The sequence below is a fragment of the Balaenoptera musculus genome, chromosome 13, assembly GCF_009873245.2.
Source record: "Balaenoptera musculus isolate JJ_BM4_2016_0621 chromosome 13, mBalMus1.pri.v3, whole genome shotgun sequence".
NCBI classification, from domain to species: domain Eukaryota; kingdom Metazoa; phylum Chordata; class Mammalia; order Artiodactyla; family Balaenopteridae; genus Balaenoptera; species Balaenoptera musculus.
In genome coordinates, this window is record NC_045797.1 from 58,478,677 (window position 1) to 58,496,735 (window position 18,059).

Genomic DNA, 18,059 nt, shown 5'->3' on the forward strand with positions numbered 1-18,059 from the left:
GTTTTCTCTCTCTAGTTGTGGCTTGGGTTCCAGGGCACGTGGGCTCTGTCATTTGTGGCACGTGGGCTCTTTCTTTGAGGCGTTGGAGCTCAGTAGTTGTGCCTGCGGGCTTAGTTGCCCTGGGGCATGTGAGATCTTAGTCCCCCGACCGGGGATCAAACCCAGGTCCCCTGCGTTGGAAGGCGGATTCTCTACCACTGGACCACCAGGGAAGTCCCCCCATCTAACTGGCCTTATTCAGTGATTCATGAGTCGGGCAGCATCCCGTCTAGCAAGTGGCATGGCCCTCCTAGGAGTTGTACAAAATGGAAGGTTTTTATAGGAAGAAGGGTGGGGCAGGGGACCTTTAGCAAAAGAAAAGGAAGGATTAGTTTTAGACCAGGACATCTTCTTTTTGCGGAGGAGGGAGTGGCAAGGGTTTTATCATGCAGATTGCCTTTTCTTCCTCAGGGAGAATAGAGAGGGCCCATGTGACAGATTACCTCATTGATGCTGACCAGAAAATTCCAAACTGGTTGATTAAGATTACATTTCTGGTGAAGGTTGAAACTGCATTTAGGTTAGATATTAAATCTACGTTTGGTATCATGGGCTTTAGCACAAGTGATGCCATTTTGGGCCTGTGGTTTTTCTCTTTCTTTTTTTTTTTCTTCTTTAATTTTTGAATTTTATTTTATTAATTTTTTTATACAGCAGGTTCTTATTAGTCATCAATTTTATACACATCAGTGTATACACGTCAACCCCAATCGCCCAATTCATCACACCACCATCCCCACCCCTCCGCGGCCTTCCCCCCTTGGTGTCCATATGTTTGTTCTCTACATCTGTGTCTCAACTTCTACCCTGCAAACCGGTTCATCTGTACCATTTTTCTAGGTTCCACATACATGCGTTAATATACGATATTTGTTTTTCTCTTTCTGACTTACTTCACTCTGTATGACAGTCTCTAGATCCATCCACGTCTCAACGAATGACCCAATTTCGTTCCTTTTTATGGCTGAGTAATATTCCATTGTATATACGTACCACATCTGCTTTATCCATTCGTCTGTCAATGGGCATTTAGGTTACTTCCATGACCTGGGTATTGTAAATAGTGCTGCAGTGAACATTGGGGTGCATGTGTCTTTTTGAATTATGGTTTTCTGTGGGTATATGCCCAGTAGTGGGATTGCTGGATCATATGGTAATTCTGTTTTTAGTTTTTTAAGGAATCTCCATACTGTTCTCCATAGTGGCTGTATCAATTTCCATTCCCACCAATAGTGCAAGAGAGTTCCCTTTTCTCCACACCCTCTCCAGCATTTGTTGTTTGTATATTTTCTGATGATGCCCATTCTGACTGGTGTGAGGTGATACCTCATTGTAGTTTTGATTTGCATTTCTCTAATAAGTAGTGATGTTGAGCATCTTTTCATGTGCTTCTTGGCCATCTGTATGTCTTCTTTGGAGAAATGTCTATTTAGGTCTTCTGCCCATTTTTGGATTGGGTTGTTTGTTTCTTTAATATTGAGCTGCATGAGCTGTTTATATATTTTGGAGATTAATCCTTTGTCTGTGGATTCGTTTGCAAATATTTTCTCCCATTCTGAGAGTTGTCTTTTTGTCTTGTTTATGGTTTCCTTTGCTGTGCAAAAGCTTTTACGTTTCATTATGTCCCATTTGTTTATTTTTGGTTTTATTTCCATTACTCTAGGAGGTGGGTCAAAAAAGATCTTGCTGTGATTTATGTCAAAGAATGTTCTTCCTATGTTTTCCTCTGAGAGTTTTAGAGTGTCCGGTATTACCTTTAGTTCTCGAATCCATTTTGAGTTTATTTTTGTGTATGGTGTTAGGGAGTGTTCTAATTTCATTCTTGTACATGTAGCTGTCCAGTTTTCCCAGCACCACTTATTGAAGAGATTGTCTTTTTTCCATTGTGTATCCTTGCCTCCTTTGTCATAGATTAGTTGACCATAGGTGCATGGGTTTATCTCTGGGCTTTCTATCTTGTTCCACTCATCTGTGTTTCTGTTTTTGTGCCAGTACCATATTGTCTTGATTACTGTAGCTTTGTGGTATAGTCTGAAGTCAGGGAGTCTGATTCCTCCTGCTCCATTTTTTTCCCTCCAGACTACTTTGGCTATTCAGGGTCTTTTTTGTCTCCATACAAATTTTAAGATTTTTTGTTCTAGTTCCATAAAAAATGCCATTGGTAATTTGATAGGGATTGCATTGAATCTGTAGATTGCTTTGGGTAGTATAGTCATTTTCACAATATTGATTCTTCCAATCCAAGAACATGGTATATCTCTCCATCTGTTGATATCATCTTTAATTTCTTTCATCAGTGTCTTAGAGTTTTCTGCATACAGGTCTTTTGTCTCCCTAGGTAGGTTTATTCCTAGCTATTTTATTCTTTTTGTTGCAATGGTAAATGGGAGTGTTTCCTTAATTTCTCTTTCAGATTTTTCATCATTAGTGTGTAGGAATGCAAGAGATTTCTGTGCATTAATTTTGTATCCTGCAACATTATGTGGTTTTTCTCTTTATCAGTTATTTTCATCAGATGAAATTTTTGAAGAGTCATTTTCTTCATTCTCAATCCTTAAAAATACAAATATTGCTATTATAAGTAATTTTTCCATGTGTTGAAATATCAAGAAGTCAGTAGGATTATTAAACACTTCCTTTATATTTCTGTGTGGTATTAATTATAGTTTGAATATTTCTCCAAAAACTAAAAATTAGGTGCTGGTTCTGTGGTTTTACAAAAAATATTTTATAACTATATGTTGTAATTACTTAAAGCCAATTTTATCTTTTTATTTTTTATTTTTTAAAATTTATTTATTTATTTATTTGGTTGTGCCGGGTCTTAGTTGCGGCTCACCGGCTCCTTAGTTGTAGCATGTGAACTCTTAGTTGCGGCATGCCTGTGGGATCTAGTTCCCTGACCAGGGATCAACCCGGGCCCCCTGCATTGGGAGCATGGAGTCTTATCCCCTGTGCCACCACAGAAGTCCCAATTTTATCTTTTTAAAACCAGCCATTGGATTTCATGATACCTAGTTTAAGATAGTAATTGGATTTCCTGGTATTCTTGTAGTTTGAGATAATAATTGACAGCTTGTTTAAGGGAATCACAGCTCTGGGTAGTGAGCTATGGTTTTACTGAAAAATATTATTTCCATTTATTGTTTCTGTAGTATGAAATGGAGTTTATAAATTGTATATTTCAAATGGTACCACGTATCATATTAAATGGTAAATTAAAACTCGTCTTACAGTTAAAATACTTTTACATGTAGCATAAGTGGATATTCCCATTTCTCTCTGTTTAAAATAGAGGAAGATTTGTGAGTGAGTACCCATAACATGGGCATGAGAAACCTTATTTGTTCCGCATAGTTTAAATTTAAATTTTTTCCTCTGGCCATAGGACAGTGTGTGTGTGTGTGTGTGTGTGTGTGTGTTGAAAAACGTAACATTAGATCTACCCTCTTAATAAATGTTTAAGTGTATAGTGCAGTATTGTTAACTATAAGTTTAATGTTGTACAGAAGATCTCCAACATGATTGAAATTCTAGACCTACTGAATAGCAGCTCCTCATTCACGCTGCACCCACTACCCCCTGCACCCCCTGCCCAGCTCCTGGAAACCACCATTCTACTTTCTGTTTCCATGAGTTTGACTACTTTAGATACCTCATAAGTGGAATCATGTAGTACTTATCCTTCTGTGACTGGCTTATTTCACTCAGCATAATATCCTCAAGGTTCATCCATGTTGTTACATATGCCAAGATTTCCTTCTTTTTTATGGTTGAATAATGTTCCATTATATATATATGTACAAACACCACATTTTCTTTGTCCATTCATGCATCATTGGACCTCTTGGCCATTGTGAATAATGCTGCAGTGAACATAGGAGTACAAATATATCTTTGAAATCCTTATTTTAATTCTTTTGGTTGAATACCCAGAAGTGGTATTGCTGGATTATATGATGGTTCTATTTTTAATTTTTTGAGCAGCCTCCATTCTGTTTTCCATTGCAGCTGCATCATTTTACATTTCCACCAAGAGTATACAAGTGGTCCAATTTCTTCACATCCTTCTCAACCCTTGTTATTTTCTATATTTTTTTATAGTGGCCATCCTAAGAGGTGTGAGTTGATACCTCATTGTGGCTTTGATTTGCATTTCCCTTCTGATTAGTGTTGTTGAACAACTTTTCATATACCTGTGGGCCATTTGTAATGTCTTCTTTGGAGAATTGTCTATTCAAGCCCTTTGATTTTTTAATCAGGGTTTGGTTTTTTGGTGGTGTTTTGTTTGTTTGTTTGGGGTTTTTTTTTTTTTTGCTATTGAGTTGTAGGAGTTACTTATATAATTTGGATATTAACCTCTTATCAGATATATAGTTTGCAAATATTTTCTCTTATTTTTTAGGTTGCCTTTTTGCTCTGCAACAGCTTTCTAGATTAATGTAGTCCCACTTGTCTATTTTTACTTTTGTTCCTTGTTCTCTTCCTATTATATCCAAGAAGTTATTTCTTTTTTTTTTTCACACGCACACACACACACTGTATTTTATTTTTACAAGAGATAAATAGACTGACACCAAGCATTGTAAATGGATGACCACAACAAAAGCAACAATGATTGCAATTACCAAACACGAAACACTCATACTATGTTATAATATTGACATTCAGTCCGGTAATCCTCCACTGTAACAGCTCCTTTACCTTGCAGTGCAAATTGATTTGTATATTTTTTGCCTCTGAGTCCTTGTGGGATTTTTTTTTTTAATTCAAACAAAGCCACAAAAATTATAATCATCCTCATCAGTTCACTTAGTCCCATGTAATTAATTTTTTTTCATCTTGATCTTTTGTTAGCACTTTTATGAGTTCATCAGTTTTCCGTTAGAGTTCTGAAAATGCTTATTCATTCAGTTCAGCAGTACAGTCAGTTACCAGAAACCTGTACTTGTCAGAGTCTTTTTTTTTTTTTTTTTATTCACACACACACACACTGTATTTTATTTTTACAAGACATAAATAGACTGACACCAAGCATTGTACATGGATGACCACAACATAAGCAACAATGATTGCAATTACCAAACATGAAACACACTCATACTATGTCATAATATTGACATTCAGTCCAGTAATCCTCCACTGTAACAGCTCCTTTACTTTGCAGTGAAAATTGATTTGTATATTCTTTGCCTCTGAGTCCTTGTGGGATTTTTTTTTTTTTTTAATTCAGACAGAAAGTCACAAAAATTATACTCATCCTCATCAGTTCACTCAGTCCCATGTAATTAATTTTTTTTTCATCTTGATCTTTTGTTAGCACTTTTATGAGTTCATCAGTTTTTCGTTAGAGTTCTGAAAATGCTTATTCATTCAGTTCAGCAGTACAGTCAGTTACCAGAAACCTGTACTTGTCAGAGTCTTTTCCATGAATTTCTTGAAGATGAAACCCTTTTATAGGAACATATTTGCAAAATCATCAGAGTACACCCAGAACTGTCTGTAAATGACAAAAGACTTAAAAATGACCACGGTTAAAGATTTGATGAAAGTTCATAATAATGCAGTTGACAAGAAAATTAGTTATTTCTGAGATATACATTTTAAAGTAATAACTAGAATTATGACTTATAACATTATACCAGAACATATAAGATTTTTAGAAATTTCATGTAATGTCTGAAACATTTATATTAACATATTTCCATACAAATAACCCAATGAAAGTTTAGTATTAGTTGTTTTGTTTGTTTGTTTGTTATTTTATACTGCAGGTTCTTATTAGTCATCAATTTTATACACATCAGTGTATACATGTCAATCCCAATCACCCAATTCAGCACACCACCATCCCCACCCCACCGCAGTTTTCCCCCCTTGGTGTCCATATGTCTGTTCTCTACATCTGTGTCTCAACAAGAAGTTATTTCTAAGAACAGTGTTAGAGATGTTTCCCCCCTATGTTTTCTTTTAGGAGTTTTATTGTTTCTGGTCTTGGGTTTAAGTCTTTAATCCATTTTGAGTTGATTTTTGTGTATGGTGTAAGAGGTGGGTCCAGTTTCATTTTTCTGCATGTCGATATCCAGTGTTCCCATCACCAGTTGTGGAAGAGACTATTCTTTCCCCATTCTGTAGTCTTGGCACCTTTGTTGAAAATCCGTTGACCATATGTGTGTGGGTTTATTTCTGGGCTCTCCATTCTGTTCCATCGGTCTATATGTCTGTCTTTATGCCAGTACCATAAGGTTTTGATTACTGTAACTTTGTAATATGCTTTGAAATCAAGAAATGTGAGGCCTCCAGTTTTGTTCTTCTTTCTCAAGATTGTTTTGGATATTCAGGGACCTTTGTGGTGGTTCCATATGACTTTTAGGGTTGTTTTCCTATTTCTGTAAAAAATACCATTGAGATTTTTAGAGGGATTACATTGAATCTGTAGATCACTTTCAGTAGTATGGACACTTTAACAATATTAAGTCTTCTAATCCATGAATATGGGGTGTCTTTCCATTTACATATGTCTAATTTATTTCAGCAGGATTTTGTAGTTTTAAGTGTACAGTTCTTTCCTAAGTATTTTATTCTTCTTTTATGAGATTGTAATTGAGGTTTTCTTAATTTCCTTTTCTGATTATTCATTGCTTGTGTATATAAACACAACTGATTTTTATATGTTGATTTTATATCCTGCAACTTTGCTGAATTCATTTATTCTAACAGTTTTCTTGTGGAATTATTAGGATTTTCTACATGTAAGATCATATCATCTGCAAGCAAGAGATAATTTTACTTCTTCCTTTCCGACTTGGATGATTTTTATTTCTTTTCCTTGTCTCTCTGGCCACAGGACATTTAACATGATCCATGGTAGACAAAGAATCAAAAAGATGAGAATTCTTCTGGGTATATCAATTCTTAAATAAGAGCTACTTATTTTAAAATAATACCTATTACAAAACTGTTCCCTCATGTTTATTTTTCCCAGGTGAATTTAATTATAATTTTTTTATGTTCAAAAAAAGATTCAATTAGTATTTTGATTGGAATTACATTAATTCAGAGATTAATTCATGAGACAATTGCCATCTTTACCATAGTAAATTCTTCTGTTCATAAGTGAAGTGTCTTTCCATTTTTTTTTTCAGGTCTTTTAACTCCCAAAATACTTATAAATAAAGTATTTTATTAAAATGTGGCCTACACATTTTAAAGCTTTTCCTTAGATACGTAATTTAATTTGATGTATGTGTTCTCATTTGCTAACTTGAGGATTTTTTTTTTAATTGTTTCTGGTCGTTTTTTTCAGTTGATTTTTGTTTGCTTGCTTTCTAGGAACACAATCATATATATTGCAAATAGTGAGAATTTTGTATTTCTACTGTTCATACCACCTTATTTTTTTCACTTGTGGGTTTCAATTGCTTCGTACTTCTGGAATAATTCATTAACTCCTTCAGATTGAGTGCCCCTATTATGTGTTGGGAGACAGAGTGAATAAATAAACATGTAATATATTAGATGTGATAAGTGCTGTGGAGAAAAATAAAGCAGAGTAAGGGTGTTGTGGAGTTGTCGTTGTGGGTTGCAATTTTATATAGGGATATCAGAGAAGGTCTCATCTTAAAGGCAACAGTTGAGTAGAACCCTGGAGGAAGTGAGAAAGCAAGGCAGCTGGGAGGAAAAGAACACTGCAGGTAGCTGAATAGAAAGTGCAAAGGTTCTGAGTCAGGAGCTGTGTATGATATTCAAGGAAGAGCAAGGAGGCCAGTGTGGCTGAAGCAGAGTAAGAGGGAGAAAAGTAGGAGAAATGATGTAGGATTACAAATAACAAATCATACTGGGTGATAATAATAGAGGTAATAGTTATTAAACATTATGTTTGAGGCCTTGTTCTACGTACTTAACAAGTATTCTTTCATTTAATCCTTACAATAACCTTAAGAGGGAGACACTGTTATCTCCATTTCATAATGAGGAACCTGAACTCAGAGAGAGAGAATATGAATATGAATGAATTTGCCCAAGATCATACAACCAGAAAGTTGTGAAACCAGGTTTCATAGTTCAATATATTTATTTTTTGGCCGCACCACGCAGCATGAGGCATCTTAGTTCACCGACCAAGGATCTAACCAGGGCCCCCTGCAGTGGAAGCTTGGAGTCCTAACCACTGGACCGCCAGGGAATTCCCCATAGTTCAATATTCTGATTCCAAAATATATGTCCTTAATTATGACACTGTGCTAGACATGGTGAGTCCAGCAGCAAAGTATAGATTTAATGTTATAGAAATAAGGGAGTTATCCATTTCAGTGAATGACAACTCCATCTTTCCAGTTGCTCAGACCATAAATTTGAAAGTCATATTTAACTCATCTCATTTTCTCATACTCCACCTCCAACCAGACTGAACCGGTTGGCTCTGTCTTCAAAATAGATCCAGTTGCTGATCACATTTTATCATCATCATTGCTTCCACCCTGGTGCAAGCCACTGCACATCTCCAGGGATTAATACATAATCTTCTAGGGACTTCCTTGGTGGTCCAGTGGTTAGGACTCGGTGCTTCCACTGCAGGGGGCACGGGTTCGATCCCTGGTTGAGGAACTAAGATCCCGCAAGCCGAGCAGCGGGGCCAAAAAAATCTTCTAAATGATTTCCCGGCTTCCACCGTTGCTCCACCCAGCAGTCAGGGTGATACTTTTAAATCAGATTAACATGTCAGGTCTTTGCTGAAAACATTTCAACAGATTGTTGTCTCAGGATAAAAGCCAAAGTCCTCATATATGATGTGCCCCCTCTTCATCCTCATCTTCTGCACTCTCTTCCAGCTCACTCCGCTGCAGTCACAGCAACCTGCTTACTGTTCCTAGAAAAAGCTGAGCAGCTTGAGCCTTTTCAGTGGCTCCCTTCCCTAATTTGTATCTTCAGTCAAATCTCATCTTCCTCACCTGCTCTCTTTAGCCATTCCTGCTAAATCCCTATTCCCTCCTTTGCTTCATTTTTCACCTTAGTACTCAACACCTTCTAATGTACTATACAATTTTACTGATCTATCTTGTCTATTGCCTGTCTACTTACATTAGAATATAAGCTCTACAAAGTCAGGGATTTTTGTTTGTATTATTTTTTACTGATGCAGTCCCATTGCTGGCACATAATTGTTCAATAACGATCTGTTGAATAAATTTTAAAAAAAGAAAAAGAAAGGGAGTTATTTAAGGTTTGACTTTAAGCTGTTATAGTTATGATTGTGCACATTTTATGTCTCCTGTAAGTTTCTTAAAGTCAAGGAAAGTCTTGTTCATTTCTGGAACTCTACTCATGGTCTCTAGTACGTTCTCTTTTATATCATATTAGCTGCTCAGTGTATGGTGGTTGTTGAATGTTTTCTCAACAGGGAACGTCCTAAGAATAACTATTCATCTTTACCCAGATGAAAGCATTAGATATTTTCACAAATAGTATATATACACAAATACACACACATATATTTCTTTACATACTTGTATGCTAAAAGGTAAATCAGATCTATAACAAGTTAACTTCCTTTTACACTCTTTAAAAATTATAATTTAAAGTATTTTAAATTCTAATCTTGCTCTCTTGTTAGTTACCATGTAAATTAACTTTTGATACTGCAAATAATTATTTCATTATCATGACATTTGTCAAGACACTTCTGGAAAACGATGGCAGCTTCTGAGAGTCATGAACATGTTAAACATCTAGAAGAGAGATATTTAGATATAAATAAATATAAATAACATTTATATTTAGATATAAATAAATATAAATAACACTTAGATATTCTAAATGTTAAACATTTAGAAGAGAAATATAAAGATATAAAAAAACAAAGAATTGACATAAGAAACAACAAACAAAAGGTAATTGACGGTGACATGTAAACTCGTTTCCTTCATAGGGGAAAGAACTACAGAAACAGAAAATACACAGTTTACAAATAGACCAAGAGTTGGTTTCCTAAGGACTTGTCTGTTGTTTCACCTCCCAATACAGATAATCCTTACATTTCCCCTGTTTGTTTTTCATATAACCTCTACTTCCACTCAGTGTGCAGATACACATCAGTTGCCTTCATTACAATTACTTGGACTTAGATACATAAACTGTTAAAAAGCACAAAATGATAACGCTACCTCCCAGCCAGTAGTTCTGTTTCAACAACTTTACCATATTTATCTAACAACAGTGTTTGTGTAATTATTTGCTTTATTGAATTTTTTTTTTTTTTTTTTTTTATGGCTGTGTTGGGTCTTCGTTTCTGTGCAAGGGCTTTCTCTAGTTGTGGCAAGCGGGGGCCACTCTTCATCGCGGTGCGCAGTCCTCTCACTATCGCGGCCTCTCTTGTTGCAGAGCACAGGCTCCAGACGCACAGGCTCAGTAATTGTGGCTCACGGGCCCAGTTGCTCCGTGGCATGTGGGATCTTCCCAGACCAGGGCTCGAACCTGTGTCCCCTGCATTGGCAGGCAGATTCTCAACCACTGCGCCAGCAGGGAAGCCCGCTTTGTTGAATTTTTTGCTTATTTGTTAAAAATGTGAGTGGATAGTTGATTAAGTCAAAGTGCTTATGTTAATGATAAGAAGAGTAGGTCTTATAAACTGAATACAGTTGACGCCAGTAAAAATAATTAGGCATACCAAAAAGGCAGTTGGTTATCAGTTTGATCTAAGATTATGTATTATTTTGTCAAAGAAAAAGTAAATAATTGTATGAAATGTTGGAAATACTGTGATTGTCAGTTTGTATCTAAAAAGGCAAGAGGGCCTCCCCAGTGGCGCAGTGGTTAAGAATCCACCTGCCAATGCAAGGGACACGGGTTCGAGCCCTGGTCCAGGAAGATCCCACATGCCACAGAGCAACTAAGCCCATGCGCCACAACTACTGAGCCTGTGCTCTAGAGCCCACGAGCCACAACTACTGAGCCCACATGCCGCAACTACTGAAGCCTGCACGCCTAGAGCCCGTGCTCCACAACAAGAGAAGCCTGCGCACCGCAACGAAGAGTAGCCCCTGCTCGCTGCAACTAGAGAAAGCCTGCGTGCAGCAATGAAGACCCAATGCAGCCAAAACTAAAAATAAATAAATAAATAAATAAACAAACAAGGCAAGGAAGTATTAGGGAGTCTATGTTTTATTGTAGTTTTCAGGGAGAGACCCACCCCCATAACATTCAAGTGTCCTTTTGCTCTCACATATTTGACTAAATATAGCTTTTTACCGGAAAGTATTGTATTAAAAAATAAAGTAAATTGTATAAAAAATAAAAGCAAATAGAAATGCCTATAATCTTGTTCATCATATCTGTGCTCTATTAGAGGGACAGAGTCTCGTGTTTGTTAACCCACTAAAACATTTGTGAAGCCCCTCCTACGGTTTGGACAACCTTTTTCATAACTGGATGGTAATAATTATATCAGTTTAGGATAATGCTAACTACTGTAATAACTAAGCTAGATCATAATATAATTTTATTTCAAGTTTATGCAATAGTTTAGAGCAGATGTTCAAGTTGTTGGATGACTTTCTTTCTTTAGGTGACTCAGGGACCCAGACTTCTTGCATTTTCTGGGACGTCACAGTGTCATGTAGCCTGCTTAATGGGAAAAGAGAGAGTAGGAAAATGACACATTATTTTTGCTCACATTCCATTGGCAAGAACTGTTCTCTTGGGCACATCACATTGACTGGGAAATGTTGTCTTTTGACAGGATAATTGCCTCCCACCAGTAACTTCCACACTATGGAAGGGAGAGCACAGATTATTTGTGAATGGCTAGCCAGCTCTGCCACAGTGATAATGTTGATAGTGATTGTGTATTAGTTTCCTATGGCTATGTTAACAAGTTCTACAAACTTGGTGACTTGCAACAGCACAAATTTATTCTCTTAAAGTTCTGGAATTTAGAAGTCCAAAGTGTGTTTCACTGGGTCAAGATCAAAGTCTTAGCAGGGCTGCCTTCCTCTGAATACTGTAAGGGAAAATCAATTTCCTTGCCTTTTCTAGCTTCTAGAGCTGCATTCCTTGCATTCGTTCATTTTTGGCCTCTTCCTCCATCCTCAAAGCCAGCAACATAGCATCTTGCTCCTTGCCTTCTTATACTCAAGTCTCCCTCTGCCTCTTCTTATAAGGACACTTGTGATTACATTAAGGGTCCATCCAGATAATTCACGATAATCTCCCCATCACAAGATCCTTAACTTAATCATGCTTGCACGCCCCTTTTTGCCATGTATGGTAACGTTCACAGGTTTCAGAGGTTAGGACCTGGTCATCTTTGGGGCCATTATTCGGCCTACTACATATAGTTAACATTTATTGAACACTTAGTATTGTGTCCTGTTTATTCTGAGAACTTTGCATATGTAAGTTTGTATTTTTCTGCCTATCTACTTGATTTATTCATGATCTGCTCTACTTGTAGGCTTGCTTATTTTTCTCAATTAGGTTTTGTTTTTATTTTTGCCATCTTTGGAAAATGTATTCTTCACTTTAATGTCAAAAATTTTACTGAAAACTCATAGACTCTCAGAATTGGAAAGAATTTTTCAAGATTATCTTGTCTAACCATACCATTGGGGGGGGGGTGTTAATTTATCCTGTAGAATGTATTTCTCTTGAACTTTGAAGAAAGTCCTTTAACTCTGTTAGGCTCCTTTGGATTAATTAATGTATTAAACTGCTTTCTTTTTTCCTACCCAAATTACCTTTTCCAGTTACCTTTAAAAATCAAATTGTGGAATTTTTCTTTGGATTTTTTCCCCACAAAAATACTGAATTTAATTTGGCCATTGTCATAATCACATGGAGGTGACTTAATAGGACAAAAAGGATGCACTTTGGATCAACAACATTTCTTGGGAAAGACGTAGTTGAAGGCTTAAAAAGCCATTCATAGATTTTAGTGAAACCACAGGAGTAGCAAACAAACAATTGTATAAAACATGCTAATAACTGGATGAAATTAAACCAAAAGCAGATGCTCCTGATTTAGAGTCATCATGTAGAATTACGTGCTATGATTATGATTATGATTATGCTATTATTATGATTCATTCAGGCAACAGCTTCATTGATTGCATATTAGGTGCTAGGGATACAGAAATGATGAAGGTATCATCCTGTCCTAGACGATGTAACATTCCAGTGAGGACATAGACATGAAGACATTGATGCAGTGATGCTTACAGGTATAATAGAAACCACAACTCAAGGTGGCTTAAACAGTACAAGGAGCTTATTGGTCATGAACAGGTATATCTGAAAATTACCAGGCAGATGAGGCTTCCTGTAGTAGCTCAATTACACTGGTCATGTGCCTTCCTCCTTCCCCCCTTTTCATGTTTCTTCTCAGTGTTCTCTGCAGATCAGTGTTATTCTAAAGCTGGCTGCCTTGGAGGTTGTGTGACGACTAACAACTTCAGGGCTGCTCCTAGAAAGAGAGCTGCTGTCCTCTAACTATTAAACTAGTCCTAGAGTTCGTGCTGACTGTATCAACTTTGATCTCATGTAACCCAGTCACTGAATTGGGGAAAGTATAATCGAAAGGCAGGTGAAAAGCAAAATTTAGAACTTTCAAAGTATTTCGTATATCCCTGAAAATTGGAGTTAGTCTCATTATGGCTTTATTATATTTATCTTGGATTTTTCTTAATATACTGAATCAGAAATTCTTACTGGTGGGAAGTAAACCCAGAAGATCCTAGTTCAGTGATTTTCTTTTGAGATTTTGAAGGCATAAAAATTTTCTATTCTCCCTTTGGAGAACTTTGATTTTGTACTCATTTCATTGCGGAAATTACGAATCTGACATACTGTCTCTTTTCTACTACTTCTTCCCTTGTCACTGGGGCAGCAAGGTTGGTTTTAATATTGAGTTCAGATGGTTCATGGTTAGGCTACTTTCAAGCCTCGGTTACATTTGCAGTAGGAAGATGCCAGGCCAGAAGTGTCAGGGCTTGCCATAACAGCCTCATATTTACGATTTAAACTTTAGTTTGGGAAACATATTTTTGATTTTGCCACTAATATACATTTAATCAGGCTATTCATAGTATATAATGCTTTAAAAACTGAATTAGTAATACAAAGCTGCTTTGATTTCAATGTAAGCACTTCCACGTGTTCTCTTTCTGCTTAGTCTCTGGTTTACCACATTTGCATTCATGGCAGTTCTGTCTCTCTCCATGACAAATGTTCATTCAGGAACCATAGCGTGTGACACTGTTAAAGGATTGCCAGATCTTATTTTGAAGAATTTGGGCAGGGAGGGAGTAGAAGGAGAGAGATACTTGCTTATAGTCTGACCAGGCTTAAATACAGTCCCATTCTACATCCCAACACAGCTGGAGCAAGGCACTCGAATACAGGATAGGCCTGTGGGGGGGCCTTCTGGTAAACCAGTACTGCTAGAGTAAGGCCTTTCAGCTCTACCAAGAGAGCTGTGGAGGTACGTTTGATAGTCTCGGTGTATAAGGGTTCCTGCCCTAACTTAAAAAAGAATTGCTTCCTTGTGCAAAATTATATTAAATGTTGGGACTTCCCTAGCGACGCAGTGGTTAAGAATCCGCCTGCCAATGCAGGGGACACGGGTTCACGGAGCAACTAAGCCTGTGCGCCACAACTACTGAGCCTGCGCTCTAGAGCCCGCGAGCCACAACTACTGAGCCCGCGTGCCGCAACTACTGAAGCCCACGTGCCTAGAGCCCGTGCTCCGCATCAAGAGAAGCCACCGCAAGGAGATGCCCGCGCACTGCAACGAAGAGTTGCCCCTGCTTGCCACAACTAGAGAAAGCCCACGCACAGCAACGAAGACCCAACGCAGCCAAAAATAAATAAATAAATAAAATTATATTAAATGTTATTTGCTAAGAAAGGGAAAACATAATGTATTTCTAGTGAATTATATGATGATTATATCCAAGGCATAATTGTAATAATAGCAAATGCTTATCTAGTGCTTACTCTGTGTCAGATACTGTTCTAAGCATTTTACATACATTAGCCCACTTAACCCTTACAATAGCCATATGAGATAGATTATTATTAGTTTTATCCCTATTTTACAGAGGAAGAAATTGGCACAGAGAGGTCAAGTAACTTGCCCAAGTTCACACAGCTTAGTAAGGGACAGAGTTGGGATTTGAATCCAACATAGTCTGGGACCAGAGTTCATACTTTTAATCATTGTACTTTACTTTCTGTCAAGAAAGGACTGAAATTGTCATTAAAAATAATATCAATAACATTATTTATTACGTTTTGAAACAAATCGACATTTTGAAATTTACTTACTAAATATTCAACTTGCTTATTTTTTATTCTAGGAGAAGACTTTGCAGTTGTGCAGCAAGAAATTATTATGATGAAAGACTGTAAGCACCCAAATATTGTTGCTTATTTTGGAAGCTATCTCAGGTACATTGTTTGTTTCCCTTATGAAAAGCAGTAATGATTTCCATCACCTAATATTTAACAAAATAAAGTTAGCTCTAATACCATGTTTTGTAGTTTTCTTCATGCTTTGAAAAAAAGATATTTTCATATGAATGGAATTTTTATTTATGACCTCTTTATGTTAATTCTGTAACCAATATCATAGTCTGTGATTTGTCTGTTATACTCTTGGGAATTCTGGGTGTAGTTTCAATGAGGAAGCTGGCAAGTAAAAACTGACTTTTATGGTTAGTCTTCCTGTGGTAGACCAGAGATCTAAATACGCCATTCTGTTGCCCCTTTCTTCTGGTCTTGGGTGAATTTACACAGTATATCTGTTGTTTTTATTAGAACCTTTAGAACCTTTTTTTTCTTTTGTGCTTCTAGCCTCAAAGTATTGCATCATCCCTTCCCTTCATTTTATCCAGAGGACTAGGAATTATAATTATTTTACTAACTTCTTATTTTCCCAGGTCCTAAAGTGGACTTAGAAAGACTGAATTTGCCACCCCTTGTTTTGGTTTGGCAGGACCAAGCCAGGTTCCCCAGGTCATATTCCATAGGGGATGACCTCAAGGTCAGATCTTGTGTTTCCATTCACTTCTGTATGCAGTTGAGTTGAGCACTGTGGCCTAGTTGTTTCCAAGCTTCCTTCCAAGGGAGAAGGATTAGAGAATGTTTTCTTCGGTATTTAAAAAACTCTTCTGTTTGGTTCCCATATACTGTAGGGTAAGAATAAGGATGTATCCTATTACAGCTCCCATTCTGTCTGTGAGCCAAGTACAGAACACTTCTTTTCTGATGCAGGCACAGCATATGGAAAAGACGGGGCAGTTCTGCCCTCTCTTCCTTCCAGCTTGTGAAAAGCCAGGCGGACCGGCTCTTCTTGATTCTGACCACTCTTGGATAGCTTTGATTGCCCACCTTCATCGAGGTCAAAGGGTGGGTTTAATGGGGACTTTAGTTCACATAGGGACAGGTGCTACCCCGAGGTCAGTGACTGTTAAACATTTTGAATGGGTTCTTTAACAGCCAATTTAAAACTGCTTTAATGGTGGGTGGTTCAGACAACAACCTAACAATAGTTTCTGCATCAGTTTTTATCTTACGGACAGACCCAGCACAGGCAGTTACTCCGTCAGCTCAAAGAAGTCTCTTACAATCATTTAAGCTCATGATACAAATAACTGATTTCTGCCAACACATTAAAATTATCACTTCTTTCACTGTTATTGGTCCTAACAAAATGATCCTACTTAGACTCATTTGGGAGAAGCATTACAAAGTTTTCTTCCCCCAAGAACAAACAGATCTTTTTTTTTAAGAGTTTTTGTGTTTCCCCAGGGACATTGAACTGAGAATTTCTCAAACATGGTCTGAGTCTTCCAGAAATATGGGACCATCCAAAGCCTAACCTGTTATTCCAGGAGAGCCCCACCCACTTACATGGCAACCTTGGTGTGGTGAAATGAGCATGATCTTTTTGCCACAGAGGACAGTAGTATAGTTGGTAGTTTAGAGCTTGAGTTCTGGAGTCAGGTTGGTTGGGTTGGTTGAGTCCTGACTCCATCACTTACTAACTTTGTGGCTTATGGCAAATTACTTAGCCACTCTGTGCCTCCATTTCCTCATCTATAAAATAAGGATAATAATAATAGATACATGATGTGATAACTACAAGGGTAATTGGTAAATACAAGTAAAGTGTTAAGAACAATGGTTAGAACATAATAAATGCTCAATAAATGTTAATTTGCATTACTACTACTATTGCTATGATTACTATTACTGTTAACTGTTTTTTAAATACCATCAGGTTAGTGCCTAATTTGATCCTTTCAACAACACTCTTAGGAATATTACTCTATGGTAAATATTATTTCCATTTTACAAATAAGGTGTTTGAGAGTTTCACATTGAGTATTTAGTTCACAGTCTCATTTCAAGTTATTGACAGAGGAGGGTCCTAGTTCTTTCTGTGGTATTGTGCTTATGGATCACATGACTTTTGACTTGGCCTTTCTACTTCCTTGCCAAAAAAGCTGACCAAATAAACTTCCAGTATTTCACCCCCACCCGCCCCCCCCCCCCCCCCCCCCACCCCCCCACCCCCGCCAAAACTCAAAAAGTAACACTAAACTAAACTGGACATTTGACTTTCTGGGTTACTTAGGCAAGAGCCTTCCCACACAGGTTAGGCAGCAAAACGTTTGATCTTGTTACCGGAATGCAGAATTCCTTTTGGGTTTGTATTCATTTTTGTTGAGACTTGGGGCAAAATAGCACAACTCTGTAGTAACACACTCTTTAACCATGAGACATGCTACAAGAGAGCCAATTTAAGGTTATGCCTAACAAAAATTGTACTTACTTTTAGATATCAGGAACCATGTATTCTGACTGTATTTTGAATATCCTTTTTTTAAAAGTAAACCTTTTAAATTGAAGCATAGTATACATACAGAACAGTGTGCAAATTTCTGTTTTGTGTGTAACTCGATGGATTTTTTTTAGAGGATACTTTTATTTTAATCTAAGTATAAGAATACAGAGAGCAA

General features: G+C 37.2%; 1 protein-coding gene across 3 annotated transcripts in view; it reads left to right on the forward strand.

The window, feature by feature from the left end:
- Nucleotides 1-18,059, forward strand: part of MAP4K3 (mitogen-activated protein kinase kinase kinase kinase 3) — a 198,008-nt gene that overhangs the window by 83,111 nt on the left and 96,838 nt on the right. For all 3 annotated transcript variants that reach the window (XM_036872293.1, XM_036872294.1, XM_036872295.1), the window contains one exon: nucleotides 15,393-15,483. In XM_036872293.1, the coding sequence (XP_036728188.1) occupies nucleotides 15,393-15,483 (91 nt within the window). The remainder of the gene's footprint in view (nucleotides 1-15,392; nucleotides 15,484-18,059) is intronic.